General features: G+C 55.6%; 5 protein-coding genes across 17 annotated transcripts; 3 read left to right on the top strand and 2 right to left on the bottom strand.

Annotated features, from left to right (window-relative positions):
• Positions 1-12: 12 nt before the first annotated feature.
• On the top strand, positions 13-4,749 carry RPS18 (ribosomal protein S18). 2 transcript variants are annotated; one of them, XM_069563434.1, is made up of 7 exons: positions 36-81; positions 550-648; positions 1,901-2,084; positions 4,048-4,134; positions 4,214-4,315; positions 4,427-4,518; positions 4,629-4,749. In XM_069563434.1, the coding sequence occupies exons 2-7, from the start codon at positions 608-610 to the stop codon at positions 4,702-4,704; spliced, it is 582 nt and encodes a 193-aa protein (XP_069419535.1). In that variant the 5' UTR covers positions 36-81; positions 550-607; the 3' UTR covers positions 4,705-4,749. The 2 variants fall into 2 exon arrangements, with proteins under 2 accessions (XP_069419534.1, XP_069419535.1); XM_069563433.1 differs by lacking the exon at positions 1,901-2,084 and having other exon boundaries at positions 13-81.
• Positions 4,750-5,162: 413 nt separating this feature from the next.
• Positions 5,163-7,216, top strand: B3GALT4 (beta-1,3-galactosyltransferase 4). Of its 2 annotated transcripts, none has more exons than XM_069563431.1 (2): positions 5,163-5,298; positions 5,757-7,216. In XM_069563431.1, exon 2 carries the CDS (start codon positions 5,780-5,782, stop codon positions 6,914-6,916), a length of 1,137 nt encoding a protein of 378 aa, XP_069419532.1. In that variant the 5' UTR covers positions 5,163-5,298; positions 5,757-5,779; the 3' UTR covers positions 6,917-7,216. The 2 variants fall into 2 exon arrangements, with proteins under 2 accessions (XP_069419532.1, XP_069419533.1); XM_069563432.1 differs by lacking the exon at positions 5,163-5,298 and adding an exon at positions 5,306-5,613.
• A 225-nt stretch (positions 7,217-7,441) lies between these two features.
• WDR46 (WD repeat domain 46) lies at positions 7,442-17,079 on the bottom strand. Its single transcript, XM_069563430.1, has 15 exons — positions 16,923-17,079; positions 16,629-16,823; positions 16,439-16,519; positions 16,194-16,306; positions 15,982-16,069; positions 15,780-15,841; positions 15,440-15,544; positions 15,183-15,333; positions 14,932-15,067; positions 14,513-14,612; positions 8,640-8,953; positions 8,400-8,494; positions 8,161-8,256; positions 7,921-8,034; positions 7,442-7,823 (listed from the first exon to the last, which is right to left on the bottom strand). The coding sequence occupies exons 1-15, from the start codon at positions 16,989-16,991 to the stop codon at positions 7,725-7,727; spliced, it is 1,818 nt and encodes a 605-aa protein (XP_069419531.1). The 5' UTR covers positions 16,992-17,079; the 3' UTR covers positions 7,442-7,724.
• Positions 17,080-17,389: 310 nt separating this feature from the next.
• On the top strand, positions 17,390-18,710 carry PFDN6 (prefoldin subunit 6). 4 transcript variants are annotated; one of them, XM_069562732.1, is made up of 5 exons: positions 17,390-17,487; positions 17,636-17,714; positions 17,955-18,025; positions 18,104-18,228; positions 18,479-18,710. In XM_069562732.1, the coding sequence occupies exons 2-5, from the start codon at positions 17,651-17,653 to the stop codon at positions 18,606-18,608; spliced, it is 390 nt and encodes a 129-aa protein (XP_069418833.1). In that variant the 5' UTR covers positions 17,390-17,487; positions 17,636-17,650; the 3' UTR covers positions 18,609-18,710. The 4 variants fall into 4 exon arrangements, with proteins under 4 accessions (XP_069418833.1, XP_069418835.1, XP_069418834.1 ...); XM_069562734.1 differs by having other exon boundaries at positions 17,392-17,427; XM_069562733.1 differs by having other exon boundaries at positions 17,396-17,487; positions 17,569-17,714.
• Positions 18,711-19,248: 538 nt separating this feature from the next.
• RGL2 (ral guanine nucleotide dissociation stimulator like 2) lies at positions 19,249-27,254 on the bottom strand. 8 transcript variants are annotated; one of them, XM_069562718.1, is made up of 18 exons: positions 26,497-26,754; positions 26,101-26,300; positions 24,759-24,842; positions 24,323-24,501; positions 24,142-24,192; positions 23,755-24,052; positions 23,233-23,484; positions 23,047-23,150; positions 22,871-22,955; positions 22,724-22,792; positions 22,487-22,561; positions 21,918-21,950; positions 21,677-21,798; positions 21,486-21,581; positions 21,292-21,403; positions 20,895-21,185; positions 20,289-20,403; positions 19,249-20,159 (listed from the first exon to the last, which is right to left on the bottom strand). In XM_069562718.1, exons 2-18 carry the CDS (start codon positions 26,257-26,259, stop codon positions 19,948-19,950), a joined length of 2,337 nt encoding a protein of 778 aa, XP_069418819.1. In that variant the 5' UTR covers positions 26,260-26,300; positions 26,497-26,754; the 3' UTR covers positions 19,249-19,947. The 8 variants fall into 8 exon arrangements, with proteins under 8 accessions (XP_069418819.1, XP_069418818.1, XP_069418823.1 ...); XM_069562717.1 differs by having other exon boundaries at positions 20,895-21,206; positions 26,497-26,678; XM_069562722.1 differs by having other exon boundaries at positions 25,831-26,300; positions 26,497-26,626.
• Between the last annotated feature and the right edge of the window lie 90 nt (positions 27,255-27,344).

The following is a 27,344-nucleotide window of genomic DNA, read 5'->3' on the forward strand; positions in this document are numbered from 1 at the left end:
GTAGCAATATAAGGCTGCTACGTCACTTCCGTTTTCTCTTCCACTGGAGGCCTACACGCCGCCGCTGGGGCCGCCGCCATGGTAAGAGTACAATCCTTGCGGGGATCTAGCAACATCGGGACCGGGGCAGGGAAGGTCTTGCTGTCAGAGGGTTGAAAATGTCCTGTCTTGAGGGCCCGCAACTTTCTGGGTGGAGCCTTGGATACCGCTTCTGGAAAAGGACAACTAAAGGCATCCAGTTCTGGGGACTAGGGCCAGAGGAAGTCCCTCCCCGGGCACTAGAACGGTTTGGGCGTGTGTGGGGACCTGTGTCTCCGGCACTCAGAGTGTACTTGGGGCAAGGGTAGGAGACACGCTTCTTCCCCGAGGTTGCGTTTTCCCAGGGCTGAACACTTCATGTTCCTGCTGTCTGCAGGACTCAGGAGTTTGTTGTGTCGTGAAGACCTGACGGGGGTTTCTTGCTCCCTGTGTGACAAGCTTAGCGTTCGTGTTTGAGGTTACGGTTTGATAGTAGTTCACTGTCTGATTTCTCCCTCAATCTCTTATCAGTCTCTAGTAATTCCTGAGAAGTTCCAGCACATCTTGCGAGTACTCAACACCAACATCGATGGGCGGCGGAAAATTGCCTTTGCCATCACTGCAATTAAGGTAAAGTAGGGTAACGACTGATGGCTTCCTTGGTGGCTCAGATGGTAAACGAATCTGTCTGCAATATGGGAGACCAGGGTTTGATCCTTGGGGTTGGGAAGATCCCCTGGAGAATCTCCTCCAGAATTCTTGCCTAGAGAATTCCAATGGACAGAGGAGCCTGGTGGGGCAACAGTCCATGGGGTCGTACAGAATCAGACACAACTGAGCGACTAAGACACGCAGGGTAAGGACTAGAGACTATAGATGAAACTTGAGTTGTCAACACCTGAGCTGAAAGTGAGGCAGGTTGAGGGAGTTCCAACCAGATGACCTTGTCTGCTAGGTTGAAAAAAAAAAGAATGATTAAGAGAGCAGTTAGTCCACCTAACCGCTTGCCCCATTTGTCCCAAAAGGTAAGTGAGAAAAGCCAAAGAGTCCTCTCAGGTCAAACCAAGAGATTTCACCTAGGGAATGGGGAAGTTACATAATTGTACCATTTGAAGGATAAGTAGAAATGCCAAGAGATTACAAGTATGAAGGAGCCTATAGTTGTCAGTGAATGCAAGCTTGGCTATCTCCCTTAACCTAATGAACTTCCAGATAGTGATGTTATCCTTTAAAAAGATAAAATTGTGGAAATGACCAAATGTTTTTTTGCCAGTATGTTTACACTTCTTGGAGCCAAGGATAGGCTTTTCTTAGAACCCCAGAAGACACTATGATAAGTATTTTATAGATTGTTTAAAACAGCAAATCAATATCAGCTTTTCTTGGTGAGATTTGTCACAGTTACTTTTTCATTCTGTAATTCAAGGAGCACAGCTTTCATTTTTAAATAGTACGTTTCGTCTTTTCATCTTTTTCTGTGAGACTAGTAAAGGCAGTGAAAAATACAGTTCGGGCTCACATTTTATGGGACTTTGCAGATACTGTGTTTTTGTGGCAGCTCTTAAGACAGTTCTCCCACATTTGCTCACATGGTGTGTCTGTCACATTTTGATGAAATAACTTTAAAAGTTTTTACTGGTGTATTTGTTACACTTACCTGTGATCAGTGACCTTTGTTACTATTGCAAAAAGATTTAGACTTGCTTAAAGTTCAGATGATGGTTAGTACTTCATAGTAATAAAGTGTCTTGATTAAGGTGTGTATAGATTTTAAGAGGCTGTTGCTCACTGAATAGATTATGTAACTACATGTGCTGGGAAACCAAAATACCATGTGCTGCTAAGTCACTTCAGTCATGTCCGACTCTGTGCGACCCCATAGACGGCAGCCCACCAGGCTCCCCCGTCCCTGGGATTCTCCAGGCAAGAACACTGGAGTGGGTTGCCATTCCCTTCTCCAATGCATGAAAGTGAAAAGTGAAAGTCAAGTCCCTCAGTTGTCTCTGACCCTCAGTGACTCCATGGACTGCAGCCTTCCAGGCTCCTCCATCCGTGGGATTTTCCAGGCAAGAGTACTCTTTATTTCAGTGTTGTTGGGTGTGGTCTGGAACTGAACCTGCTGTATCTCTGAGGTTGCTTCTGTTTTTAAAGATTGCTAGAATGCTTAGGTCAGATAGTAAAAAAAGTAAAAAAAAAAAAAGATGTGTGGTTGATAGGATGCTTCTATTAAACCCTTTCTCTCTGCTTCTTTGAAATTAACTAGTTTCCCATTTGTTACATTAAGTATATATCTTAACCTTAAAACAGATTTTGGAAGCAGTTTCCAGTACTTAATGAGTATTTTGATAAGAATCTATTAGGGAACCTCATGCCCTGCTTATCACTGGGAAAGATTATTCTAGAGATACAGTTACTTGGGGTTTTGCTGTGTTTCAGCTTTTGCTGGCTCTTCTCTGGTGAGACAGCCAAAGTTTAGAGGTACCTGGTCTTTTGTTAATGATTTGGAATGTGGGGTTAAGTAATACTTAGAAGTTGGAAGGGAGTGCTGGGGGTGGTGGCTGAGTAGGAGGAGGGATTCCTCAAAAAATTAAAGGAGCATAGTTAATTGGGGAATTAACTTTGACATATCAAAGGTGACATAAGCAGAAAACGGTATTTACTAAGGTAACACATCTGCAAGATTTTTTTATGCCATGATCCCTTCTTTTCGTTTGTACACTTCTGCTATGAAGACTCCTTAAGGTTGGACTGCCCTTCCTCTAAAGCAGGATGTTAACTGGTCATCTGCATTGTTTGGAAACATGGTTGGAGCTACTCACAATGACTGGACAGGGCTTTCAAAAAGCTTGACAGCAACTTTTTTAAAAAGCTGTTTATCAAAAGTTCTAAACACTAAAAAATAGGAGGGAGAAAATATTGATGCATCCAAGGGACTCCTGAAAATCCCTTGGACAGCAGGGAGATCAAACCAGTCAGGAGGTCAACCCTGAATATTCACTGGAAGGACTGATGTTGAAGCTCCAGTATTTTGGTAATCTGATGCTGGGAAAGATTGAGGACAGAAGAGGGCATCAGACGTGAGATGGCTGGACAGCATCACCGATGCAGTGAACATGAAGTTGGGCAAATTCTGGGAGGTGGTGGGGGGCAGGGAGGCCTGGTGTGCTACCGCCCACAGGGTTGCAAAGAGTTGGACGCTGCTGGGCCAGAGAGACACTTAGATCTTACTCTCTTCTCAATCAACTTGGTAATTTGACCTCCAGGTCACTTTCTTACAGAGAGGAAATCCAATTTCCTGGGGCCTTTGTGACACAGATTTGTTGACTTAAAACAAGAGAATCTCTTGGTTACTCTCAGTTCTGTATGCCAAACATCCTTGGTTTCCTTGTCTTGGCAGCTGCATCATTCTAGTGTTTCACCTTACCACATGGCCTTCTTGCCTGTCTGTGTCTTCTCCTTTTATAAGAATACCAGTCATTGGATTTAACTATTTCTAACCAAAGCCATGTTTTGACGTTCCAAATAAACAGAAATTTGGTGGAACACTATTCAGCCCAGCACAGTCTTTCACTTTCCAAATCTGTTTGGCTCGTGAGTTCAGGTCACAAGGAGCACCTTGCTGGTGTTGGTAGTGTTAGAATGCCACTGGTTTCAGTGTTTATTTTGATCATAGGGATGCAGTGACCTGCCCAAAGGATCGTGGCTTGTTGCCCTTTGACATCACGAGCAACTAACAATGTTATCTATCCCTTAACCGTTAATTCAGAGAACCTTGATCTTGTTGCCTTGATGCTCCATTGACTGAGAGGCATCAATTTCCTCTCCACAGTGTAGAAATGAGAAGGTGCCACTGTTGGGTGCTGCAGCTTTCAGGGGGTATCAAAACTTTATTTTCCCTTTAATGATTAGGCTTTGTATCTGGAAGAGTATAAGTTATTTTGGACCCTACTTTTGTGTGCTTTTTGAATCATGGGTCTATAGAGGAAACCCAAAAGGTCAGACTCACACAACTCTAAAACCTCTCCTCAGGGTGTGGGACGAAGATATGCTCATGTGGTGTTGAGGAAAGCGGACATCGACCTCACCAAGAGGGCAGGAGAGCTCACTGAGGACGAGGTGAGGACAGGGAGGGGGCTGGAGGTGGGCCTGCCTGGAGATGGGGCTGTCTGAACCTGACCCTCGTCCCGCCTGCCAGGTGGAACGTGTGATCACCATTATGCAGAATCCACGCCAATACAAGATCCCAGACTGGTTCTTAAACAGACAGAAGGACGTGAAGGACGGAAAATACAGCCAGGTGTGTGTGTGGAGAGGGGAGAGCTGAGAGAAAAGCAGGCTCGCCGGTTGGGACTAGCCCTAGAGACCAGGGTGGAGAACAGCCATCCCTCACTGTCTCCGGTCTGTGCAGGTCCTGGCCAACGGTCTAGACAACAAACTCCGCGAAGACCTGGAGCGCCTGAAGAAGATTCGGGCCCACAGGGGGCTGCGCCACTTCTGGGGGTGAGTGGGGGCCCGTTTGTCTGTCCTTAGACTCCCAAAGGACTCTCATGCCGTCTTTTGCCAGATCTTTGCTTGGTGTGGTGAGTAACCTTTGTCTTTTCTCCCTGCAGACTCCGTGTTCGAGGCCAGCACACCAAGACCACAGGCCGCCGTGGTCGCACTGTGGGTGTGTCCAAGAAGAAATAATGTGTGGGTGCTGTGTGAATAAATAGTTTATACAGTTACGGCTTCCTTCTCTTGTGGTTCTTTGCGTTTTTCTGGAAACTCTAATAGGGAATATGCTTTCACACTGGGCCCTGTTGGTCATTTTTCACACTTGCTTGATGTCCCCCCTCAGCTGCCCAGAGCTTGTCTTGGTCTCTCTGTTCCGTTTGCTGCGCTCGGCCTCTCTCTAGTTGTGAGCGTGGCTGCTCCTTGCAGAGCACACGCTCCGCGGCACGGTAGTGTGCAGGCGCCATAGTGGTGGCCCCTGGGCTCAGCTGCCCTAGGGCATGCGGCATTCCGGGACCTGGGGTGGGATCTGTGTCCCCTGCGTTGACAGGTATATTCGAGGGAACTCCCAACACTCTTGGTCTCGATTAAAGCTGTGCTGTTGCCACGCCCCATTAGCGGAAGCAACCTTTTACCTGTTGGTGCCCCTCTCCAGGTGGCTAGAGGGAGGAGCCGCATATTCACCCTCGAGGGGGCGCCCTCAGACTTCCCGAGGCCCGGCTCCCCCTTGCTGGCTGGCGGGGTGTTGGGGCTTGCGCAGGTAGCTGAGCCGAGCCAGCGGCCGGTTAGGTGAGTATCCGAAGGCTGGAGACGCTGGTGGTGGTGGCCCGGAAACGTTGAACCCCGGCGCGCGGGGGTGGGTGGGGGGAGGCGCCGGCCGCACAGCGTCCAGCCGCTGTGGCCGAGGCCCGCGGATCCAACCCTGCTTCCCGTTTGGAGCAAAGACTCCCTGGCGCCTCCCCCGCGCTCTCCGGTGTGTGTCCGCCGAGCGCGCAGCCGCGGAGCTTCCGGCGGGGGCCGCGCACGCCACGCCTTCCGGCAGGGAGGGGCGGCCGGCGGAGACGGCCGGCCATGGAGCCGGGCCTCGGCGGCCGCGCCGACCAGGTAACGTCCCCGCGGGCCCCGCCGCGAGGGCAGCGTGGGGCGCCGGCACCGGCCGCCGCCCCTTCCCGGGCGTGGCCTAATGCAGGCCGTTGACTGAGAGCCGCGCTCCGCGTCCTCTAACCGCGCCCGGTCTCTCCCCCCAGGTGCCCTCTGGCCGCGCCGCATCATGCGCCCCGGCCTCTCCCGGCGCCTGCTCCTGGCCGCCCTGCTGCTCCTGCTCGTCTGGACCCTCTTTGGGCCCTCCGGCCTTGGGGAGGAGCTGCTGAGCCTCTCCCTGGCCTCCTTGCTCCCCGGCCCGGCCTCGCCCGGGCCGCCCCTGGCCCTGCCCCGCCTCCTGATCCCCAACGAGGCGGCGTGCAGTGCGCCCGGCCCCCCTCCCTTCCTGCTGATCCTGGTGTGCACCGCCCCGGACAACCTGAACCAAAGAAATGCCATCCGGGCCTCCTGGGGCCGCCTGCGCGAGGCCCGCGGGCTCAGGGTGCAGACTGTTTTCCTACTGGGAGAGCCCGGCTGGGGGTCGCGCGGGAGCGACCTGGTGTGGGAGTCGGCGGCCCACGGGGACATCATGCAGGCGGCCTTCCAGGACTCCTACCGCAACCTCACCCTCAAGACCCTCAGCGGGCTGAGCTGGGCCGACAGACACTGCCCCACGGCCCGGTACATCCTCAAGACCGACGATGATGTGTTCGTCAACGTCCCCGAACTGGTGTCGGAGCTGGTCAGGCGGGGAGGCCGCTGGGAGCAATGGGAGACGGGCGTGGGGCCCCCGAGGAAGGCAGAGGCTGGAGATGCGAAGTGGGACGGAAGCCCCACTTTGGGGAGCCAGCCAGTGCCTCTCTTGTACTTGGGTCGCGTGCATTGGCGGGTGCACCCCTCTCGGTCACCGGGAGGCAAGCACCAGGTATCGGAGGAGCAGTGGCCTCCCTCCTGGGGTCCCTTCCCCCCCTACGCCTCAGGCACGGGCTATGTGCTATCAGCTTCTGCTGTGCAGCTCATCCTGAAGGTGGCCAGCCGGGCGCCCCCTCTGCCCCTGGAGGATGTCTTTGTGGGGTTAAGTGCCCGCCGAGGAGGCCTTGCCCCAACCCACTCTGTCAAGCTGGCTGGTGCCACCCACTACCCCCTGGATCGGTGCTGCTATGGGAAATTCCTGCTGACATCCCATAAGTTGGACCCCTGGGAGATGCAGGAAGCCTGGAAGCTAGTAGGTGGCTCTGATGGGGAAAGAACTGTACCCTTCTGCTCCTGGCTCCAGGGGGTCCTGGGCATCCTCCGATGCCGGTTAATAGCCTGGCTTCACAGCTGAGAGGGCCTGGGGGCCCAGGAGAGGGGTGTGCAATGGCGGGTCCAGCCAGCACCCCGCCACCTTCTTTCTCCCAGGTTCAAAGCAGGAGCGCTGGCTGGCTGCAGCTGAGCAAGCTGCTCCACACAGGTGCTCGGGCTGTCACTGAAGACTGAGGGGCACAGGAGGGACCTAGGGGGCTGCCTGGCCTGCCAGCCCCTGAGATGGTCGTCAGGAAGACCCGCACTCGCTGGCTTGTTCTCTCCAGCCACGTCAGGGGAGGGGCACAGGCCCCTCAATAAACTTGTCTCTTTTGCTCTTTGAGTACAGTGTGGTCCAGGACTCTCCTGGGAAACCCAGAGGCTACCAGAGCCTGCTGGTGGGGAAGGCCATCTCCAGGGACTTGGAGCACACCTCTCCCTGGAGGAAGGCCTTAGGGAGCCGGTCAAGACCGGTGCAGCCAGAGGGGAGACAGCCCCTCACATCCGAGAGCAGCCCCAGGGTGCACGTGGGCAGGGGACAGATTCACGGGATGATCGAGACATGGTATCCAAAAGTCCACGTTCCTTTTTAATACTGACCACCCCCCACCCCAACTCCAGTATTCTTGCCTGGAGAATCCCATGGCTGGAGGAGCCTGGTAGGCTACAGTCCACAGGGTTGCAAAGAGTCGCACACGACTGAGCGACTTCACTTTCACTCCCCACCCCAGGAACCAGCTGTCCAACCCAGGAGGAAGGGGGCTCCCTGCTCCCTCCTCATTCCAAGGACGGGTCATTCCCCACAGGTGGACGTGGGGAGAGAATGTTTCTTCTGGGCCCAGGAGCCTGACTCAGCGCACAAATCTGTCCAGGGCTGACGGCCGGGCCCCTGTGGGCTTGGCCTTCTCTTGCTTCTGCGGCTGCTGCTCCAGGCTCTGGCGGACCTTGTCCTGGGTGGGGAGAGACAGGTGAGAAGCAGTAGGCGGGTGAGGCCAGCAGGAGGGCGCTGCCCATGGGACGCCCGGCCCGCCCCCGGTGCCCGCTCACCCTGTGCTCCTGATCCATGACCTTCCTCTTCCTCTTCACCAGACTCGCGGTTGAGCTGCGGCCCTTCTGCTTTGGCTTTGGCTGGAAGGGAGCCCTGGCGTCGGGATCGTAGCCCTGAGGGAGGGGAGGGGAGTGAAAGCTGCAGCAGCCTCCGAGGCAGGGAGCTGTGCTGCTGAGGACGTGGCGGGGACGGGACGCGCGGGTGAGGGGCACCCAGGCCCTCGGGACCCTGCTCTGTACCAGCCTCTCTGCCCGTTCCTTCTTTGCCTGCTCCAAAGAGATGACATCGACCTCTGCCAGGGCTCGTGGATCTAGACAGATGAGCTCGGCGGGCACCTGGATGCAACACAAAAGAACAGGGACGGGTAAGGAGCCACAGGAAGGTGACACCAAAGAGGGACGGAAAGCAGAGGCGCCGCTGAAACCCTCTCTTCCTAAGACCCCCGCCCCAGCCCACGGGGGCGCAGGCGCGTCCTCACCTTCTCTAGCAGCGCCTTCACCTCCCACTCCTGCCGCTGCTTCCGGCTCCTGTATGGGTTACTCTCCAGGCCGTCAAAGTTGGGTTCAGCAGCCCCTGGAGGGAGAGGGGGGCACATGGAACTATAACAGGAACCTGCTCCAGCCTGATGGGGCCCTGTGCCCCCAACTGTCTCAGGGTCCGGCCCACAAGAGCCTCCATCGCGAGGTCACCACTTGGAGGCCCAGCCCTGCCTGCTCACCAGGGACCAGCATGCTGGTGATGCCCCCGCTGTGCCCCACCCCCAGCACATCCTCGTAGGGGCAGAACTGAAGGCCGTGCACGTGGCCCGAGAGCCGGTGCGTGAGGTAGGGCTGCTCCAGGGAAGGAGGGCTGGCTTTGCCCTGTCCTGCCCATATGTTGACCACGTCGCCCATTCCCGCCGCCAGCAGTCCCCGCTGGGAGAAGGCCAGGTGCCCCGCTCCCTGGGGCAGGGTCCGAGTGCTCAGAGGCTGGAACGTCCCTCGCAGGTCGAACAGCTTCAGCTGGTGGTCCAGGCCAGAGGTGGCCATGTGCCTGGGAGTGAGAGGAGGAAGTTAATCACAGCATGAAGCATCAGGTCTGCTGGGGGAGAAGACTGATAAGGACAGGACCACTACCACTACGCACCTCTTTTCATTTCCCTTTTACAGAGAGGAAACTGAAGCCCAAAGAAAAGATTGGGGTAAGTGGTGGAGCTAGAATTCAAGTTAGAGCTGTGTCTTTACATGTGAATGAAAGGGAGGATGCATGTGACAGCCTACACTCAGGTGTAAGGTCGCACCACACAGATAGGCAGCCCAGCGGTCAGCAGAGGGAGAGGGGGACGGCAGTGGTCAGGGAGGCTCTGTGGGACTTGAGCCATTCTAGGTAATACTCAAGAAAGCACAAGAGGATTGCTTCTCGGCCTTTTGGCTAAGATCAAGTGAGGAAAGCACACGAGGGCTTCCCTGGTGGCTCAATGCTGGAGAATCTCCCTGCCGATGCAGGAGACAAGGGTTCAACCCCTGATCTGGGAAGATCCCACATGCCGCGGAGCAGCTGGGCCTGTGCTCTAGAACCTGGGAGTTGAGCCCACATGCCCCAGTTACTGAGACCCTCGTGCCCTGAAGCCCATGGTCCGCAAGAGAAACCGCCGAATGAGAAGCCTGCTCACCGCAACTAGAGAAGAGCCCACGCAGCAGTGAAGACCCAGCACGGGCGAGGATAAATGAAAATAGAAAGCACAGGAGCAATTTGAAGGTTGTGCTGAAAACTGAGAAAGGTTTAAATGAAAGTGAAAGTGAAGTCGCTCAGTCCTACAGGCCACCAGGCGCCTCCATCCATGGGATTTCCCAGGCAAGAATACTGGAGTGGGTTGCCATTTCCTTCTCCAGGGGAGCCGAAAACAAAAGGTTTAAATGAAATTCACTTTAAAAAAGCACAAGAAACAGAGATGTACAGCAGGTTTGAATAAATGGACAACAGACTGTAGAGACAGGAAGATGGAAATGAGTTTGTTTTCCTGGCTGGTGGACTGTGGCCAGGAGGGGACAAACTGCAGAGGCTCCTGAAGGTCAGATGGGAGACCAACAGTCCCCAAAGTGGCTCTCTGGCAGTGACAGGCCACAAGGTGGAGACTGCGTGGACCTGAGAAAACCTTAGAAAGCAAGGAAGTTATGCGCTAGAGGGCCCCTTTTGCTAGAAGGAGGAAGGGCAAGGCTGGTGACCAGATCCTCTCGAGAAAGGGACTTGCCTGGTGGCCCAGTGGTTAAGAATCTGCCTTGTAACGCAGAGGACACAGATTCAATCCTTGGTCTGGGAACTAAGATCCCACATACCATGGAGCAACCAAGCCTGCTCGGTACAACTAGAAAGGTCCTATGTGATGCAGCTAAGACCCGATACAGCCAAATTAAAAAAAAAAAAAAAAAATTGTCAAAAATCCGCTTAAGGATGTGTGTACCGCATAAGACATTTACTTTCAGAGGCTGGAGTTTCTATGGATGTTCACGTTGCTCAGAGATGCTGAAGGGTGGCCAACCAGGTCAGGGCATGTCTGTTTGCCAGAAGCCAAAGACTCATATTTTAACCTTGACTGTGAGCCCAGGAAGAAAACACTAAGGCGCTCCTCTGAGCAGAGACTTGGCCTGCGATGGGACTGATGCAAGGCCCAGCTGGATACCTGTCCTGACAAGACAGAGAGGGCCCAGCTCCACCCGAGGGAGAGGTCATGAGCACAAACCAGGACTTGCTGAGGGTTCCTGGGACACAGGTCACAGCCTTCACTGGGCCAACAACTCAAGGGCACCCGCTGGCTCCTGCCCCCCACATCCACCTCTGGGAGCCTCTGTGCAGACACCCACCCGGTAGCCAGATGGGCATCCAGGCCATGCCACCATCCTACTGAACTTGCAAGAAACAGATCAACTCTTGAGGGTCCAGTCCAATCCTAATGCAAGCTTCCAGGAAGCCTGCTGAGGACGACAGCCCGTGGCATCTCTGGAGCCAGGGCTGGTCCGAGGCAGCCCTGAGGAGGACCAGAGCTACACGGGTGGGCCCAAAGTCAAGGACCAGAGCTGTTTGGCATTGGGCTGTTGGCCAAACCTCTGTGAACAACTGACGGAGCCTTGAGCAGAAGCAGCTGACCCAGGCAGCCCAGGGAAGGCCAAGTCCAGCTCGGGGCCAGGGGCCCGCAGAAGGCCCTGGAAGAGGCCCCCCACTCTCCTAGAGCCAGACTGGCACAGACCTGGAGTAAAGGGGCAGAACCAAACCACTGATCCATAAAGACACAACCAGGGGGTCCCAGGGGCCTGAGCAGTCAGCAGGCTTTCCTTAGCTGATTTCCTGAACGGTGGTATACGAGGAAGCAAGCCGTATGGGAAAAGTATTCTGACAGGACACACTAAAAGAAGGAAGAAGCAGAGGCTGGAACTGTGAGACGGCAAGCTGCACACCCTGGGGGGAAAAGCAGCCAGGACGTCACAGGTCCTGAGCAGTAATGGGGCAATGCAGCCAAAGCCACCAGCAGGGCCTGGGCTCCCGAGGAGCACTCAGCCAACAGGGATTCTGCGTCTGCCATGACCGATGGCTGAAAAACATGAAGCTATGGGGACAGCTAGCGTCCAAGACGTCGTGTTCTGAGTGAGGGCAATATGGCAGAAAGGGAGCAGGCAGGGAGCTGTGGGCAGGGGTGAAGCATCCAGCGACGGACACGGTAAAGGTGGGGTGATGGGAGACGACTGAGTAGAACCTGAGTGTTTCGCCCGGCCCGCCAACTCCTCAGCTGTGTTTGTAAATAAAGTGTAACTGGAACGCCCCACCAGGGCAGATTCATCCTTATACCCCCAGAACCTTACCCCAGAACCCAGCCTACAGCTGGCACCCAATGAATGCCTGATGGATGAAAGAATTTGAGAAAAACACGTGGGAACTTGTGGGAAAGTCTGCCAGATCCAGACATACATACAATACAAACCAGACAAAACAGCTGTGGAAATGCAAATAGTCTCTCAGGAAGGGTGGAAATTCAAAGCGGACCGGCCACCCCAAAGCCCCCACAGCACCAGCCAGACCTAAAGAGAACAGTCGTCTTTGACGACGATGATGAAACAGTGCTCCCCACCTACCAGGCGTCATGTGCGCCTCTGAAGACCTTGACTGGTGTTCACATCTACAACAGTTTCCTAATTGAAGGCCAAGCTTGGCAAACTACGGCCCATGAGTCAACAAAACCAGCCCACCACTTTCTGTAGAGCCTACAAGGATGGTTTTCACATTTTTAAGTGGTTGGGAAAAAAATCAGAAGAAATATATTTCAAGACGTGAAAATTATTTGAAAACTCCAGTGTCAGTATTCATAAATAAAGTCATACTGGGACACAGCAATAGAGAGTTCCAGAAAAACATCTCCTTCTGCTTTATTGACTATGCCAAAGCCTTTGACTGCGTGGACCACAACAAACTGTGGAAAATTCTTGAAGAGATGGGAATACCAGACCACCCGACCTGCCTTCTTGAGAAATCTGTATGCAGGTCAGGAAGCAACAGTTAGAACTGAACATGGAACAACAGACTGGTTCCAAATAGGAAAAGGAGTACGTCAAGCCTATATATTGTCACCCTACTTATTTAACTTATATGCAGAGTACATCATAAGAAACGCTGGGCTGGAAGAAGCACAAGCTGGAATCAAGATTGCAGGAGAAATATCAATAAGCTCAGATATGTAGCTATCACCACCCTAATGGCAGAAAGCAAAGAAGAACTAAAGAGCCTCTTGATGAGAGTGAAAAGTTGGCTTAAAGCTCAACATTCAGAAAACTAAGATCATGGCATCTGGTCCCATCACTTCATGGGAAATAGATAGGGAAACAGTGGAAACAGTGAGAGACTATTTTTCTGGGCTCCAGAATCACTGCAGATGGTGATTGCAGCCATGAAATTAAAAGACACTTGCTCCTTGGAATAAAAGTTATGACCAACCTAGACAGCATATTAAAAAGCAGAGACATTACTTTGCCAACAAAGGTCAGTCTAGTCAAGGCTATGGTTTTTCTAGTGGTCATGCATGGATGTGAGAGTTGGACTATAAAGAAAGCTGACTGCTAAAGAATTGATGCTTTTGAGCTCTGGTATTGGAGAAGACCCTTGAGAGTCCCTTGGACTGCAACGAAATCAAACCAGTCCATCCTAAAGGAAATCAGTCCTGAGTATTCATTGGAAGGACTGATTCTGAAGCTGAAATGCCAATACTCTGGCCACCTGCTGCAAAGAAGTGACTCACTGGAAAAGACCCTGATGCTGAGAAACATTGAAGGCAGGAGGAGAAGGGGACGACAGAGGATGAGATGGCTGAATGGCATCACCAACTCGATGGACGCGAGTCTGAGTGAACTCCAGGAGTTGGTGATGGACAGGGAGGCCTGGCGTGCTGCAGTCCATGGGGTCGCAAAGAGTTGGACACGACTGAGCAACTGAACTGGGACACAGCTACACTCATTTGGTTACTTATTCTGCGGCTGCTTTTTGTGCTAAGGCAGCACAGTATTGTGGTCAAGCAGACACTACATCTTATCTCTTCACACTGCTGCCAAGCACACTAGAATCTCAGTGACAGACGTCACTTCAGAGCATTTCAAGCACCATCCGTCTTATCATCTATCTGTGTGAAAAGATGTTTCCAAAGATAAAATACTCAAAAGTGAAAGTGTTAGTCACTCAGTCGTGTCTGATTCTTGGTGACCTCATGGACTGCAGCGCATTGGGCTCCTCTGTCCATGGAATCGGCCAGGCGAGAATACTAGAGTGGGTAACCATTCTGTTCTCCAAGCGATCTTCCTGACCAAGGGATCAAACCTGGGTCTCCTGCATTGCAGGCAGATTCTTTACTGTCAGAGCCACCAGGGAAGCCCAAAATACCCAAAACCTCTTCACAAATTGGCAGCTGTAGATAAACATTTGCAGTTGAGTTGGATGATTTGGAACACTAACTTTGAACCTCAACTAAGCTAAAAGTGCTATACACTCAAAAGCAGGAATTCATGGATTTCCCTGGCAGTACAGGGGTGAGGACTCTACAATTCCAATGCAAGGGGGGGCAGGTTCCATCCCTGGTTGGAAAACTGAAGATCCTGCATGCCACATGGCATGGCAGAAAAACAAACAGAAACAGGAATCCAGTTCTTTCCAAGAGTAGACCTCTGTCACACAAATACTGCATTCAGTTGCTTTCTCATTCCATTAGTGGCTTGCCATCCATTGTTTCTCCTCTTGTTATTTAAGAACCTACATACAACACTCAGTTGTGCTCCGTTACCAACAAAGCTTAAAATATTTACTATCAGGCTCCTTAAAATCTTCTGGCCCTTGAGCAAGATACTCATATCCCCAGTCTTAGGGTGAAGACCATGTACACAGAGGTCACCTAACATACCTGCCAACATGGTTGGTCAGGGGGTAACACCAGGATTTAAGCCCAAGCAGCTTGGGTGCAGAGTCTGTGCTCCCAAAGGCACACTGCCTTCGAGGACTTTCTCTCAGACTGAGACACCGGCCACCCACCCACCCCCGCCCCGCCCCAACCCCTAGCACCTCAGGCCCAAACAACTGACTTACATGCCTGTAGAATCTACTGCCACAGCCCGGACTCCACCTCGGTGACAGAGAATCTTTACCAGTGGCTCCTTCATGGCTGGGCTCCATAAAGACACAGTCCCTGTGCATCAGAGGAGAAGAGCAGAAGTTACTAATAGGGCGCTGAGGTGATTAAACCTGCGAAAGAGGGGGACTCAGGGCCAAGAGGTAACCAAAAAGGGGAGCAGAGGGGCAACCCGAAGGGACTCGTTAAAATATAGATGAAAAGCTGGGGCATTCCCTGCTGGTCCAGGGGGTGGGACTCAGCTTTCACTGCTATGGGCCAAAGTTCAATCCCCGGTCAAGGAACCAAGATTGTACAAGCCATGTGGCATGGCCAAAAAAAAAAAAAAAAAAAGCAAGACAGGATGGTGAGGGTTAAAGTTCTGCCAGGCACCAACCGTTACTGTGTCCGAGATGGATGACGGCGTTGTAAGGGTTCTGAGTCATGACGCTGAGCCGTCCAGCCCGCGCATTCAGAGCTGCCACGATCTTTCCCACTGACACGTCCAGGTAGGTCAGAAACCCTGTCTCTGACTGTGAGAGAGGGAAGGAGCCCGGATTGCCCTCTGTCCTCCCCCTTCTGGGGCCCCAGGGGAGGGTCAGTCTTCTCAGGGCTGCCATCCGGGCCCTGCACTCTGCAGTCACTCACAGCTGTGGCCAGGAGGAAGTGGAAAGGCAGGAACTCAAGTCGGGTGACCCGGTCACAGCGGCGGACACAATGGAGCTCGATGCCCTGGTTGTCGTAAATGTGAAGCCAGCGGTTCTGGGCGACAGCGAGCAGTGCCTCAGAGTGCAGAAACCTGAGAGGGGTGGAGGAGCGGAGCAACGTGAAAGGGAGCCACCGGCTGTCGGTCGATCAGTGACGGGCTGTCTCATCCCCCCCGGCCGCTGACCAAGGCCACTGACCGGATGTCCTGCACTGCCTCCATGACGTTGATCTCACACATGAGCTTCTTTGTTACCCAGTCAAGGGCGGCCACATGACCCCGGCGTCCTCCAAAAGCCAGGTGTCTGTTGAAGGTGGAGGACAGGCAGGGTGTCAGTACAAGGTGCGTGTAGGGCGGGTGCCCGGACTCAAGGGTCTGTCCCACGCCAGCTTCTCCTCTCCAGGTGAGAGGAGAGATGTTACCATACACACTTAGCACACATGCAAGCAAATAACAAGACCCCCCCCACGTCAACAACCCATATGTACACTGCCATGGCTGAGATGGGCTAGGCTAAAGTCACTGGAATTCAACCTTACCTCCCAGTTCTAGAGTAATTTAGCCTGTAGGGTCCAAACTGCCTCAAGTTCAAGTCAAAATGCTGGAAAAAGGGATAGTGAAAAAAAAGAAAAGGAAAAGGAGAGTTGGTTCCTTTCAGGACTTTTCTCTCCTAGTCCCCACTCCCGTCTTACTCTGCACCATCAGCCAACCCATTGGCCCCTTTTCCATTCTCAGACTCACTTTGGCTGCACTTGCAATGTCCACAGCCTCCACGATGTCAGCCTGGCGAATCTTTGCCGTGTCCTCCCCATCCTCTCCTTCCAGAAACCTGCAAGTGAGCGTGATAGTTGCATTAAAGCTTCCTAATAAGAAGTGGGTATCCCAGCATCACAATCAGAAATTAGAGCCCCATAAATCAGGGACTGGGGAGGCCCACATCAGGGTCCACTCACCCAGGTTCTTCAGCAAGCAGAAGCTCAGATCGAGCAGCTCTGACACTTGTTTCCTCTTCTTGTGCTTCAGCCACCGCAAGTCGGCTTCGTGTCTTGGTCTTCGCATGTGGTAGCTAAAACAGCGGTGAGAGATGAAGTGAGAGAAGGACCAAGGGATGCGGGGGTCACAGGAGAGCCCCGCCTCCATTCAACTCACCCAGACACTCCCTCCTGCAACCGCTCCCCACTCTCCGACTAGCCCTCACCTCCTTGGATTTGTCAATGCGACAGTACTTCCGAACCACCTCCACACTGACAGGGGCGGGGCCTGCAAATGGGTCCTGGGCCTGCGGCAGGGAGGAGGCAATTAAGAAACAGGCTCGAGCTGACCCCAACCCCCCGACCCTGAAAGCACAAGGCGACTTGCCTCGGCACCCCGGGAGGTCCCAGGCTCACCCCAGAAAAGGTCCGCTGAGGCCCCGGACTCTTCAGTTCTCGGGGCTTCTTGGAGATCCGAAACTTCTTTGAGGTGTCATTTCTCTTTGGCTTCTGGGGGCGGAGCTCTCGACTCCTCTTCCGTTTATGAGGGGGACCTGGAGAAGCTCCGGCCGCAGTCCCAGTGGTCTCTTGCTCCCAGTATCGCCGCGGTTTCTACCAACAGAGCAGGATCCCTCGTATTCCGCTGCCCTTCGCCCCGCCCCTCGAACCCCGCAAATAAAAACTTCCTTTCCACCCCAAGGAGATCCCTACCTTCTTCTTGGCTTGCAGTCTGTCCTTCTTGGGTGGAACATTACTGCCCGGCTTGGGGACTGTCTCCATCTAGCCCACTCGAACCACGATCCACGTGCAAACTCCTCTCTACAGTCCCACAGAGTGATGGAAAACTCCCGGAAGTCCTCCGAGACTCATCCAATCAGCGCCGTTCCAGGTCTGAAGCCTCCTAGGCGCCATCTTTAATGAGGGCGCGCTCCCCACTGAGGGGCGGGACCAAGGCCCCCAGTGCGCCAACTTATGCCCAAGTGATGAAAGACGGGCAGTCCGAGGCCAAGACCCAAGCAACCCTGCAGTTTCTTTTCCCATCTCGGTTTCTCCATCTTGCCTTAAATCCTTCCGCTTCTGGTCTTTTTAGCAGAACGCCACACATTGACCATATTAGAACTACATTTCCCGGCGTGCACCGGCTCACAGCTTCCGGTGCCGTCTTTCCCCAGCATTCTCTATTTACTTCCGGGTTCACCAATACTGAAGTGAGAGCGTGAGTAGGGGAGCGGTTCGGCTGAGGAGTTCGGGGTACTGCCACTCCCTGAGGCTGGGGGTGAGTCGATATCCCGGACCAGGAGAGACTGCAGTGGGTGGCCCGAGGGGCTGCCTCTCAAGAGGGCTGTCACCTCCGCAGGCCAGAAAGGGGAGCCCGGGTACCTTCCAGAGCGTGAGACCCAGCGCCCCTCTCCCGCTGCCCGCAGGCTTTCGTCCCCGCCATGGCTGAGCTAATCCAGAAGAAGCTGCAGGGGGAAGTGGAGAAATATCAACAGCTGCAGAAGGGTAAGGGAGCAGGGTAGGGGTGACCTCGCGGCAATTCGCTCACAACCTGTCTATACCCGAATAATGTATTCTGTCCCACCCCTGGCCCCAGCCTGCGGCTCCTTCCCCTTCTCTGTAGTCTTCCCATTCCCTGTGCCGCCTGCTCATCCTTGCCTGCTTCCTCAGCTCCGCCTTCTTACCAGGACTGTGGTGGTCGGGTGGCACATGAGATGTCTCTAAACAAACCTTTTCATCCGGCAGACTTGAGTAAATCCATGTCAGGGAGGCAGAAACTAGAGGCACAACTAACAGAAAATAATATCGTGAAGGAGGTGAGAGACTGAGATTTGTGGGGCGAGGGGGGACCTGTCTTGGAAGTGATTCTGATGTTTTTCCCACTCCTCCACCAGGAACTGGCCCTGCTGGATGGGTCCAACGTGGTGTTTAAACTTCTGGGGCCCGTGCTGGTCAAACAGGAGCTGGGGGAAGCTCGGGCCACAGTGGGGAAAAGGCTGGACTACATCACAGCTGAGATGTGAGTCTTCCTTCCACCCCACTGTGTTATACTTGATCCGTTGGGAATAAAGGTGCTGAGAAACCTTTCTAGAGTCATTCTCCAGAGCAGCCCCCATTTGAGCAGGTTCTTCAACTCCTTCCTGTGTCCTTCAACTCCTTCCCTTTTCTTCATACTCCCCTTAGAGCTCAAGTTTCTGACCAATCTTGTCTTCAGCACCCTCAAGAGTAAGTCTCACTAATTTCTCATTTGCTTTTTTGCCCTTCCTCAGTAAGCGGTATGAATCCCAGCTCCGAGACCTAGAGCAGCAGTCAGAACAACAGAGGGAGACCCTGGCTCAGCTGCAGCAGGAGTTTCAGAGGGCGCAGGCGGCAAAGGCAGGGGCTCCTGGGAAAGCCTGACCCTGTCCTGGGGGGGGTGGGCGGGGGGAGGAATGCGGCAGCTCTAGGGTCTATACTGTAGCTAATAAAATGTGAAAATACCTGGCGTGTTCTGACCAGCCACTTCTGTTGTAACTGTCTCCATCCTTTCCTCTGGTCCCTTCTCCCTCACCCCTATATCACCTGCATTACTCTCTTAGATCCAAATTTGTGCACTGAAATTTGTGTGTGGCAGAGTAACCCTTCTTTCTTGAGACTAAACTCCGAAATGTCTCAAACCTAATCCTTGCCTGTACATGCAAGCCTTAACTCTCTCTTCTCTTGATTGGAAGCAACCAAGAAAAGGGCATTGACAGTGAAACAATTTGGGGGAAAGTTAAGTTTCATTGAAAAACTCACAATTCTCTAACCTGCAGTCCCAGAATGGAACATGGTAATCCTCTTTTGCTATGATTTCTTGTCCTCAGAATAGCCCTGGCATCTTAGTTCTTTTTAGTCTCTTTTCTTCCTAGACTTTGTTTAAATGTAGCTTAAATTGGATTTCATATCCCAGCACATAATGCATTGTGATATTCTGAGACCTCCAAGTTTGTACATTGTCCACGAAGTGGTTCTTCCATTTCTTTGTCCTAACATTGTCTTAGGAATTCAGAGCCAAGGGTGTTTTTCATACTGATGGCTTTAATTGGGTACTTGACGTGGGTGTGTAACAACTGAGGAGAAAAACGAAAGAGCCAATAACAGGACCAGGGGTGGGGAGGTTGCTGGGGAGGCATAAACCATTCTGAGGAAACTGTTCCCACCAAGCCCTTGCATCCAGCTTTTGAAGATAGATGCGGTTGGCCCACCTTTTCCCACGGGATCTGCCTTCAGCCAGCTCCCCGCCCCCGGCAGCTAGTCCGCAGCCTGAGGGCAGGAGTAGAGCTCAGGTAGTGTCTGGTTTATTAGTGTTGTCACAGTGACAGGAACCTCCGGAGTAGGAAGAGGAGGCTCCCACGAGAAACTGTTTCTTGCCATTCCCTTCCCCCGGGACTCAGAGCCTCTAGGCTTTTCCTCTTCCCCTCCTCCAGGCCTTTCCTTGGCCCTTGGCATGCTAGGACGTGGCCAGGAATCAAACCAGATCTCTTCCCCAGCACTGGCTGTGTGCTGCCTCCATGGCAGGTGTCCAGCCTAGGCACCAAGACTGCCAGTGTCACAGGGCTGAGTCTTGCTGTCTGGTAAACCAGTGGTGCTTCCCCGCCCCAGGATGGTTGGCCACCCTTCTGGATATTTTCTCCATGCGGCAACGGCCACCATTCAGGATGGCTCCCCACATTAGGAATGGCCACCATGAGTTCTATGAGCCAACAAGGCTTCCTCCTCAGAACAGTGCCCGGGCAATCTTCCTCCCTGTGGCCTTGATCCTGGGAAAGGAACCCCCTCCTCCCTCGCTTGGGGGAGTTCCCGAGGCAGAAGGGCCACTGGCGAGGCCCACTGTAGTGCTGGAGGGCCGCCGCCGCCGCCGCAGGAGGAAATCATGTGAGGCTCCATCCATAGCGTAGAAGACGTTGGCCGAGGCGGGGATGGTCAGCTCTGAAGGTTCAGAGAAAGGTGTCAAGCACAGTCATTCCCGCACAACCCCCCGGTGTGGCAGCATTCCCACCGGCGGGCACCACTCAGGCACCACTCATCCCGAGTCCGCCTTCCCTCCCAGCCCCTGACCTCGCTCCCCTGGGAGCAGCTGCACAAGCTCGTACTCCGAAGCTACCGCAGAATCACGATTGTTTTTCTTAAGGACACGACTGATGACACTTGGAGCCTTGTCCTGACTTGTCACCTGGCAGGACAGCAGACCAAAAGAGCAATTAACATAATGGTGACCTTGGCCTGGCATCCTTCCAACACTAGCCACTGATCCCACCCAGAGAAAGCTGCTGCTGCTGCTTAGTTGCCAAGTCGTGTCTGACTCTGTCCATGGGATTCTCCAGGCAAGAATACTGGAGTGGGTTGCCATGTCCTTCTCCACAGGGAAGGCTGCCCTTGTCCAAACTTTTGAGTTATCAGGGAAACCCAACATGGTGGCTCCCTGTACTCCATGGGCCAGCCCACAAGGTTGCCAGGCTGTTCCCTCTGGGGAAACCAATGTTGGTTCTAAAAATCTCAGAGGACACCCAAAGTTCAAAGCGCAGCAGCTAATACAAAGTAACTTTGAAAATAAAACATGGCTGCTAAAACCAAAGGTCAATTAAAACTAAAATCCTCCTCCCATTTGGCTGTTGACACCTAAGACATCATCTCCACCCCCACCTCCCAACCCACAGCTCTCACCAAGATGCTCTTATAGACACTGCCGTCTTCCCCCAGCTCCATCTGGACTCGGATGATTCGGCAATCAGAGGCCCCTGGCCCAGGCGCCCCTCCCCCACATCCAGGGCCCCTGGAGGCCCCTTCTGCACCCCCACTGAGTGGGGACCCACAGGAGGCTGAGCGGCGGTGACCTCGAGAAGGCCGCGGGGAGGAAGCTGGGGGAGAGAGGTGGCTGGGGTCAGCTGGACTCTGCAGGGCTGGGGTGCTTTCCAGGGCGGAGTCCAGAGATGAGACAGACGGCCACTTCACGTGCTGGGGACCAACAACACGGAACTGGCATGAAGGCAGGAAAGTCAAGGGATAAAGACTCACAAAGTCGGGGTCTGGGTAGAGATCCGAGGCCAGGAGCGGAGCTCACCTGGGCCAGCCGGGTCAGCAGGGGGGCGGGGGTTCCAGGCACCTCCTCTGCCCCCACACTGGGCCGGTCCCAGGAGACGAGGGGGGTGGGACCCCCAACAGAACCCAGCACCCTGGAGTGGCAGGAGATTGGGAGGGTCAGAAGAAGGAGGACAAGTCCCCAAGAGACTGCCCTCCAACCACTGACTCCCTCACTCTGTCCACTGCGAGATGACCAGTGTTGGCCGAAGCACCCGCGGGGCAGGTGGGTCACTGCTCCCAGGCGTCTCCACCTCACAGGACACGCGATGGCTGGGGAGGGGGCAATGGGCAGAAGTCAGGACGTGACACACTGACCCCCACATTCAGCCTGTGCCCTGGAGTCCCAACTGCACCCAGCCAGTCACCTCTGCGCCTCTGTCAGTGGCCGGAGCCCCTGTAGCCACCGCTGGATATCGGGGTCAGGTCGGAGGTCATAACCACGACATTCGTTCTGGAGACGCCGCAGCTCAGAAAGGACAGCAAACTCCTAGGAAGGAGCCCACAGACTGCAGGAGGCCCAATCCAGGGAGCCCTGACTTTGCCCCCCTCTCCCCTCTCTGGGACAGGGCTACAGATGGCTGGCATCCTGCCAAGCGCTCTCCTCACCTTCCTCCGCTTGTCAAAATTGATGTATCCGTTCTGCAAGGGGAAGAGGGTGGGGTGAGGGTCCCGACCCTGCCACAGAGAGCATACCCCCTCTCCCCACACGTAGGCATCACTGGCCTCTGTAACTCCTCTGGCCCCCCGCTCCTCCCCCTCTTATTCATCACGCCCTCAGCCCGCTACCTTACCCTTTATATTGAACATCACAGGTAGAAATTGTGGCCAATTTACAGAGAAGAAAACTAGAGATCAGAAAAGGAACTTGCCCAAGATCCCAGCTTTGGTTTATTTATCAAACTTTGTGTACACATGCTTACACCTCAGGCATGCTTTGAGCACTCGCCAAACAGTAATTCATCTAATCCTCATAATAAAGGGTTGATGTAGGTACTGTCACTAGTTTCCCACTTACAGATCACTGAGGCACAAGGTTAAGCAGATTTGCCAAAATAATAGAGTCCTGGCCCTTACTGCTTCTGCCTTGCAGCCCCCTCTGGAAAGAGGTGGCCTGTCTGACCCTGAGGTCTCTTCATTCCATCACCATAATGCGCACACACACACACACTACTGACCTCCAGCTCATCCTTAGAGGCTGCGTCTAGCATTACGAGGTCTTTTAAGAAGGTGCCAAGGTATGGGACCACACCCTGAGATGTGTGAGAATCAGAGTCAGTCACCCCTGACACTGACCCCAGGGCTCCCCTCCCTCTGCACTTTCCTAGCCCTTTGCCCCAGAACAAGTTTAATTCTCCCCCCCCGCTGCGCCCCGCTTCCCAACCCTGGCGTCTCCACCCCCAGTGGCCACTCACCCCGCCCCGGGGGGCAGGCCTCGGGGACTTCTTGGAATTTGGCTCCAGAGGGGGCTGCAGCTTCACCTCCTGACGGTGACAGAACAAGGTGAAACGGGGGGTAGGGGGGGGCGGAGATGGCGGGAATGCCAGGGAATGGGGCCTCACCTGCAGGAGGAGTTCCCGGCTCTGGGAATAGTTATCCTCCTCAGAGAAAATCTGGCAGAGGCTGGAGAAGACTCTGAGACTGTCCCTGGGGGGTGGGGTCAGCGGCCTTGAGGAGGGGCCTAGCTCAGTTCTCCCCTCCCAGCCCTGACTCCCCTCCAGGGCCCCGTCCTCCCCACCTGGTTGCTTCCCCCCAGGCTGCCCGAAGCCTGTGGATGGGGCTGGATTGAAGGGCTGATACCACAGCATACACTGAAGAGAAATTTCGGAGCAGACGGCACTCCTGTGGGATCACAGACAGAGATCACAGCTGTAGGACCTCTTTCCACACCTTGATCCCCAACAGGACCAAGCCTCTCTCTTACCTCTGCCACGCGGATCCACTTCTCCAAGAGCCGGGCCCTCTGGGGAGGACGAAGCGGCCGTACGGTCACCTCTCCAAGCCCTTCTCCGGTTGAGGTGGCCCCCAGGACAGAGCTGACCACTGCCCCTGCCACCTTGTTGAACTGTGTGACGGTCGCCCGGACAGATGGGCAGAGGTGAGAGTGTCCTGGCCGGTCTCTGTGACCCCACAGGCCCCCCAGGCACTGAGAGGGGACCAGATTGAGAAACAGCTCCTGCAGGGCAGAGGTAAGAGGTTAAAGTTCACAGTCAAGTGAGGTCAGCCTTCCAGTGTCAGGGGTGTGAGGATCTCAGGTGGCCAAGGAACCAGAGGGGCATGGGGTTTGAAGGGCAACAATCAAGGGGAAACGGGGAAAGGTCAAAACTGGGTGGACAGAGGAGGCTGGGAGCTGGACCAGGAAGGACTGGAAGCCAGGTAAGGATGTGGAGTTAGGGACAGGTTAGTAGGGGGGCAGGGGTCATGGGGTCAGAGGTCAGGGTCTCACCGCATCTAGCAGGGTCAGCTGTTCGGCCAAGTGGTCAGCGAGGTACACCAGGACATCCGTGGGGTCAGCAGGGGGATCGCCGGGGAGGGCCAGGGGCTTAGGAAGTTCGGGGGTCTGGGGGTCCACCCGGGACCGGAGGTTGCGGATGAGGTCAGCGCTGCCCCCCCCAATACCCTCCCCTGCTGCATACCCTGTCCGAAGAAAGAAGCTCTCAAGCCGGTCAAGCTGACCCTTGACCTCAGAGCCAAAATCCTCAGGGTGAGAGGCCAGCCAGGTTGACAGTACAGAGATGGCTACCCTGAGAGAAGGGGAATTCACCGGGGATTAGATGTCAGGCTGCTGCTTGGCCGGAGAAAACTGTGAAGTCAAGAATCAGGGGTCACTTACCCTTTTGTCCTCTCTAGCTCATCAGCAGGATGAGATTCAAGAGCTTCCAGCCTGGGGAAGGGAAGAGATTCTATGTGTCCATGTTTTCCAAAACCCTAGTGGTTTTGACTATTTGGGTGGGATGTTCTGGCTTTAGAAAGTCAAGACATGTCAATGACCCTTGGTCCCTTATTAGCCTGACCTGTCAACCATAAGCCCTAGCAGGGCAGGCGTGGAGGTGAAGGCCCGGTGAGTGGCCAGGAAGGCTGCTGTGAAGGTCACGTCAGCCCCTGATGTACGGGTGTCCAGCAGGTGTCTGACCAGGGCCTCCAGGGTGCCAGCTCGGAGTTTCCGGGAGGAACGCAGAGGAGGCCTTGGGGCCTGGGGGAGACAGAGCGCCAGCCACTGACCCTTTTTTCAACTTTCCCCCGCTAGATCTCTGGGAGAAATCCAAGACCTAGGAGATGATTCAGCCTCATTGTATTAGGATTCAGAGAGGGCAAACGACTCGAACTAAGTCACACAGCTGAGTCCAGTCTCCAAACTTCCAACCTAGTATTCTGGCCAGAAAGTCAGCAGGAGGCAGGGGAACTAGGAGGTGGTAGGTCAGAGGTGAGACGTCAAAGTTATAATCTCACCAAGGGATCAAGAGGCTGATACTGGCGACTTGTGACTGTAAAGGTAGCACCATCCTCCTCCTCCTCCCAGACAGACACAGGGGCCTGGAGGAGCAAGGAAGGGGAGGTCAGGTGGTTCCACACCCCACCCCACTGCCCAAGCCTCACCCCTAGGCCCTGCTCCTCCCTCTGTGCCCCTCACCTGTTGCGGAGGGGGACAGTACCAACGAGTACGAGGGGTGGGGGGGGCTGGTGACCCCAGGTCTTCCCCACTGGGGCCCAGACAGCCCCCCCCAAGCCGCCTCAGGGCCCGGTGGAGTCTAAGGGGTTGCAGTGGGGAGTTGGATGGAATGCAGGAACCCTGAGCCTGGGGACCGCTGCAGCCCCTCCCCCCCAGAGCTGAACCGTGAACAGCCAAGAATCAAGGTGCAAAGGTAGGAGGAGGGGGAAGAAAGAGAGGCAGAAAGCCTGAGGCAGAGACCTTGAGAAGCTGAAACCTCAGTCACGGGCACAACCTCATGCTCCGCCCTCCCCCGCAGGAATTAGCCAAGCCCAAAGGGTAAGTCGCCTTAGCCCCCTTTCCCCGGGTCCCTCCTCAGCTCTGGAGACCCCCCTCAGGGCGGCGGCGCCGATCCCAATACAGGAAGGAGAAGGGGAAGTGGGGACGGTGTGTGTGTGTTGGAGCAGGGGGTGGTTTAGACTCACAGAGTCATGTGACCCCGGCCGCTCCCCCAACCGATCCCGAAAAACCAGCCCTGCTAGTCACCCAGTCAATCCTCACTCAGACTCTGGACAAGAGCGTCCAAAATCTCGGGGCCCCAAATCCAACTTTCGGCCCCTCTTGAGGCCCGAATCCTACTCCTGCCACGCCATTAGCCCCGAAGGGAAGCAGGTGACCACCAGCCACTCGGCCTGGGACGGCCCTCGACGGTCCGAGAGCCTCGGCTCCCCACCTCCGCCCAGCCCCAGGCGGCGGAGCGGGGAGGGGTCACGAAATAGAAGGGTTCCCTCCCCAATCCCGGAGTCTGAGGAGCGGGTTACTGTGGAAACAAACCCCTCCCTGCCAGACAGACACCCGGAGGGAGACAGGGACCTAGACTCCACGCCCGGAGGGACGGGCCACTCGGGCACGGGCGGAGAGGGCTAGGGACCCGCAGGCCGGCCAGCCACACGCGCCGGGCGGGAACGGGCCAGGCTCCTGAGTGTCGGTGCCGCACAGAACCTCGGAAACGCCGGGGCTCCCCGCTGGGGGACACGGGCCGACTCCGGCGAGAGGCGCGGCAGGGGCTGAGGCAGGAAGACACGCAGGGACACAGACTCGCAGCGGGGAGAGTCTCCGGGACACACGCCGCCCGCGCCTCACCTCGTCGTCGTCGTCGTCCTCCTCCTCCTCCTGCCCCCCGCCCCCGCCCCGGCCACCGGGGCCCCCACCCTCTTCGGGGTCTCGACTCCGGAAGCTGCTCAGCACGACTCCCCCGGGGGGGCTCGTGTCCCACAGCAGCCGCAGGGGCCGCGGGAGCATGGCCGGCTGAAGGAGTCAGCGGGGTCGGGCCATGGGGGCGCCTGAGGAGAGACGAGCGGGGAGGGGGGTCAGGGGGGCGCGGGGCCCCAGAAGGCGGGCTCCAGGTAGTCTCCGGGGAGCCCCGCGGGGAGGCAGGGTCGGGGGCAACGCTGCAGGGGCACACGGGGCCTGGCGTTGTTGTGGACGGGGGTCGGGAGCACGGGCTCGGGCGGGGTTACAGGGGGCTCTGGCTCTGACCTGCTCAGGACGGGTGGGGGCAGCGCGGCTCCCGAGTTGCCGTTCCTGTCGGTCTCCGGCCCCCGATCACGTCCCCGGACCGAGCCCGTCCCCGGCTTTTCCGCACCCCCTTGTACGCCCCCCCCCCCCCGCCCCGCCAGGCTCCCGGGCCCTCCCGCCCTTTCCGCTCCCCCCCGACGTCCGCCCGCCCCGAGAGCAGGAGCCAAAAAGGGAAGGAAGTGAGGACAGCAGCCAGGGCCGCGGACTTAGAGGAGCGCCGGACGCTTGGGGGCCGGGACCCAGGAGCCCGGGTCTCCAGCCCGACTGTGCTCGGGGATCCTGGAGCCCACGTTGCCCTGCGCTGAGTGGGGACAGGGATTCCCGTTTCCAGCCCCCGGGGAAGGGCGAGAGCCGAATCTGACATTCCGCTCCTCGCACACCGCGAGGCTAAAACTCCCGCAGGGAGCGTGTCACGGGGGACGGACCCAGTTTCTCCGGGCCGCGGGGGCTCCACTCCGCCCCCACCCACGCGTGTAGCGGACCAAAATCCGTTCCGGGTTTTCCGGGGAGCCCGGGGCTCCCACCGGCTCGGGAGTGGGCGGGGCAGGAAGCCGCCACTTCCGGTCCCAGAGCGCGCGCCGGGGGCTGTTTCCGGCGCCGAGGCCGGCCTCTCCGAAGCCTTGGACACCAGCGAGTGCCCGCGGCCTGAGGGCACGCTGTCGGCCGTGGGTGGCGCCCGGCTTCAGTCCCTTCCAAAGGGGCATCGGGTGCCGCCAAGGCGTTAGAGGCAGGGCCGTGAGAAGGAACCACGCGTGAGTGGAAGTGTCACAGCGCCTGGAAAGAGGGTCCCTGAGGTAGAACTGAGACGT

The sequence above is a fragment of the Ovis canadensis genome, chromosome 20 (genome assembly GCF_042477335.2).
Source record: "Ovis canadensis isolate MfBH-ARS-UI-01 breed Bighorn chromosome 20, ARS-UI_OviCan_v2, whole genome shotgun sequence".
Lineage (NCBI taxonomy): Eukaryota > Metazoa > Chordata > Mammalia > Artiodactyla > Bovidae > Ovis > Ovis canadensis.

What these genes read in the sequence shown, in the direction of transcription:
- RPS18 (XM_069563434.1), top strand. Translation starts at nt 608, where the DNA reads ATGGGCGGCGGAAAATTGCCTTTGCCATCACTGCAATTAAG. An exon ending in CCATCCGTGGGATTTTCCAG is followed by an intron (nt 2,085 to 4,047) that starts GCAAGAGTACTC and finishes ACCTCTCCTCAG; the next exon opens with GGTGTGGGACGAAGATATGC. An exon ending in GAGAGCTCACTGAGGACGAG is followed by an intron (nt 4,135 to 4,213) that starts GTGAGGACAGGG and finishes CCCGCCTGCCAG; the next exon opens with GTGGAACGTGTGATCACCAT.
- B3GALT4 (XM_069563431.1), top strand. Translation starts at nt 5,780, where the DNA reads ATGCGCCCCGGCCTCTCCCGGCGCCTGCTCCTGGCCGCCCTGCTGCTC.
- WDR46 (XM_069563430.1), bottom strand. Translation starts at nt 16,991, where the DNA reads ATGGAGACAGTCCCCAAGCCGGGCAGTAATGTTCCACCCAAGAAGGAC. An exon ending in CACCAGCATGCTGGTCCCTG is followed by an intron (nt 8,495 to 8,639) that starts GTGAGCAGGCAG and finishes CTCTCCCTCCAG; the next exon opens with GGGCTGCTGAACCCAACTTT. An exon ending in AGGAACGGGCAGAGAGGCTG is followed by an intron (nt 8,035 to 8,160) that starts GTACAGAGCAGG and finishes CCCCTCCCTCAG; the next exon opens with GGCTACGATCCCGACGCCAG.
- PFDN6 (XM_069562732.1), top strand. Translation starts at nt 17,651, where the DNA reads ATGGCTGAGCTAATCCAGAAGAAGCTGCAGGGGGAAGTGGAGAAATAT. An exon ending in AAAATAATATCGTGAAGGAG is followed by an intron (nt 18,026 to 18,103) that starts GTGAGAGACTGA and finishes CTCCTCCACCAG; the next exon opens with GAACTGGCCCTGCTGGATGG. An exon ending in GACTACATCACAGCTGAGAT is followed by an intron (nt 18,229 to 18,478) that starts GTGAGTCTTCCT and finishes GCCCTTCCTCAG; the next exon opens with TAAGCGGTATGAATCCCAGC.
- RGL2 (XM_069562716.1), bottom strand. Translation starts at nt 27,239, where the DNA reads ATGCCCCTTTGGAAGGGACTGAAGCCGGGCGCCACCCACGGCCGACAG. An exon ending in AGCTGACCCTGCTAGATGCG is followed by an intron (nt 23,485 to 23,754) that starts GTGAGACCCTGA and finishes TCTGCCCTGCAG; the next exon opens with GAGCTGTTTCTCAATCTGGT. An exon ending in GGCCTGCCCCCCGGGGCGGG is followed by an intron (nt 22,562 to 22,723) that starts GTGAGTGGCCAC and finishes CACACATCTCAG; the next exon opens with GGTGTGGTCCCATACCTTGG.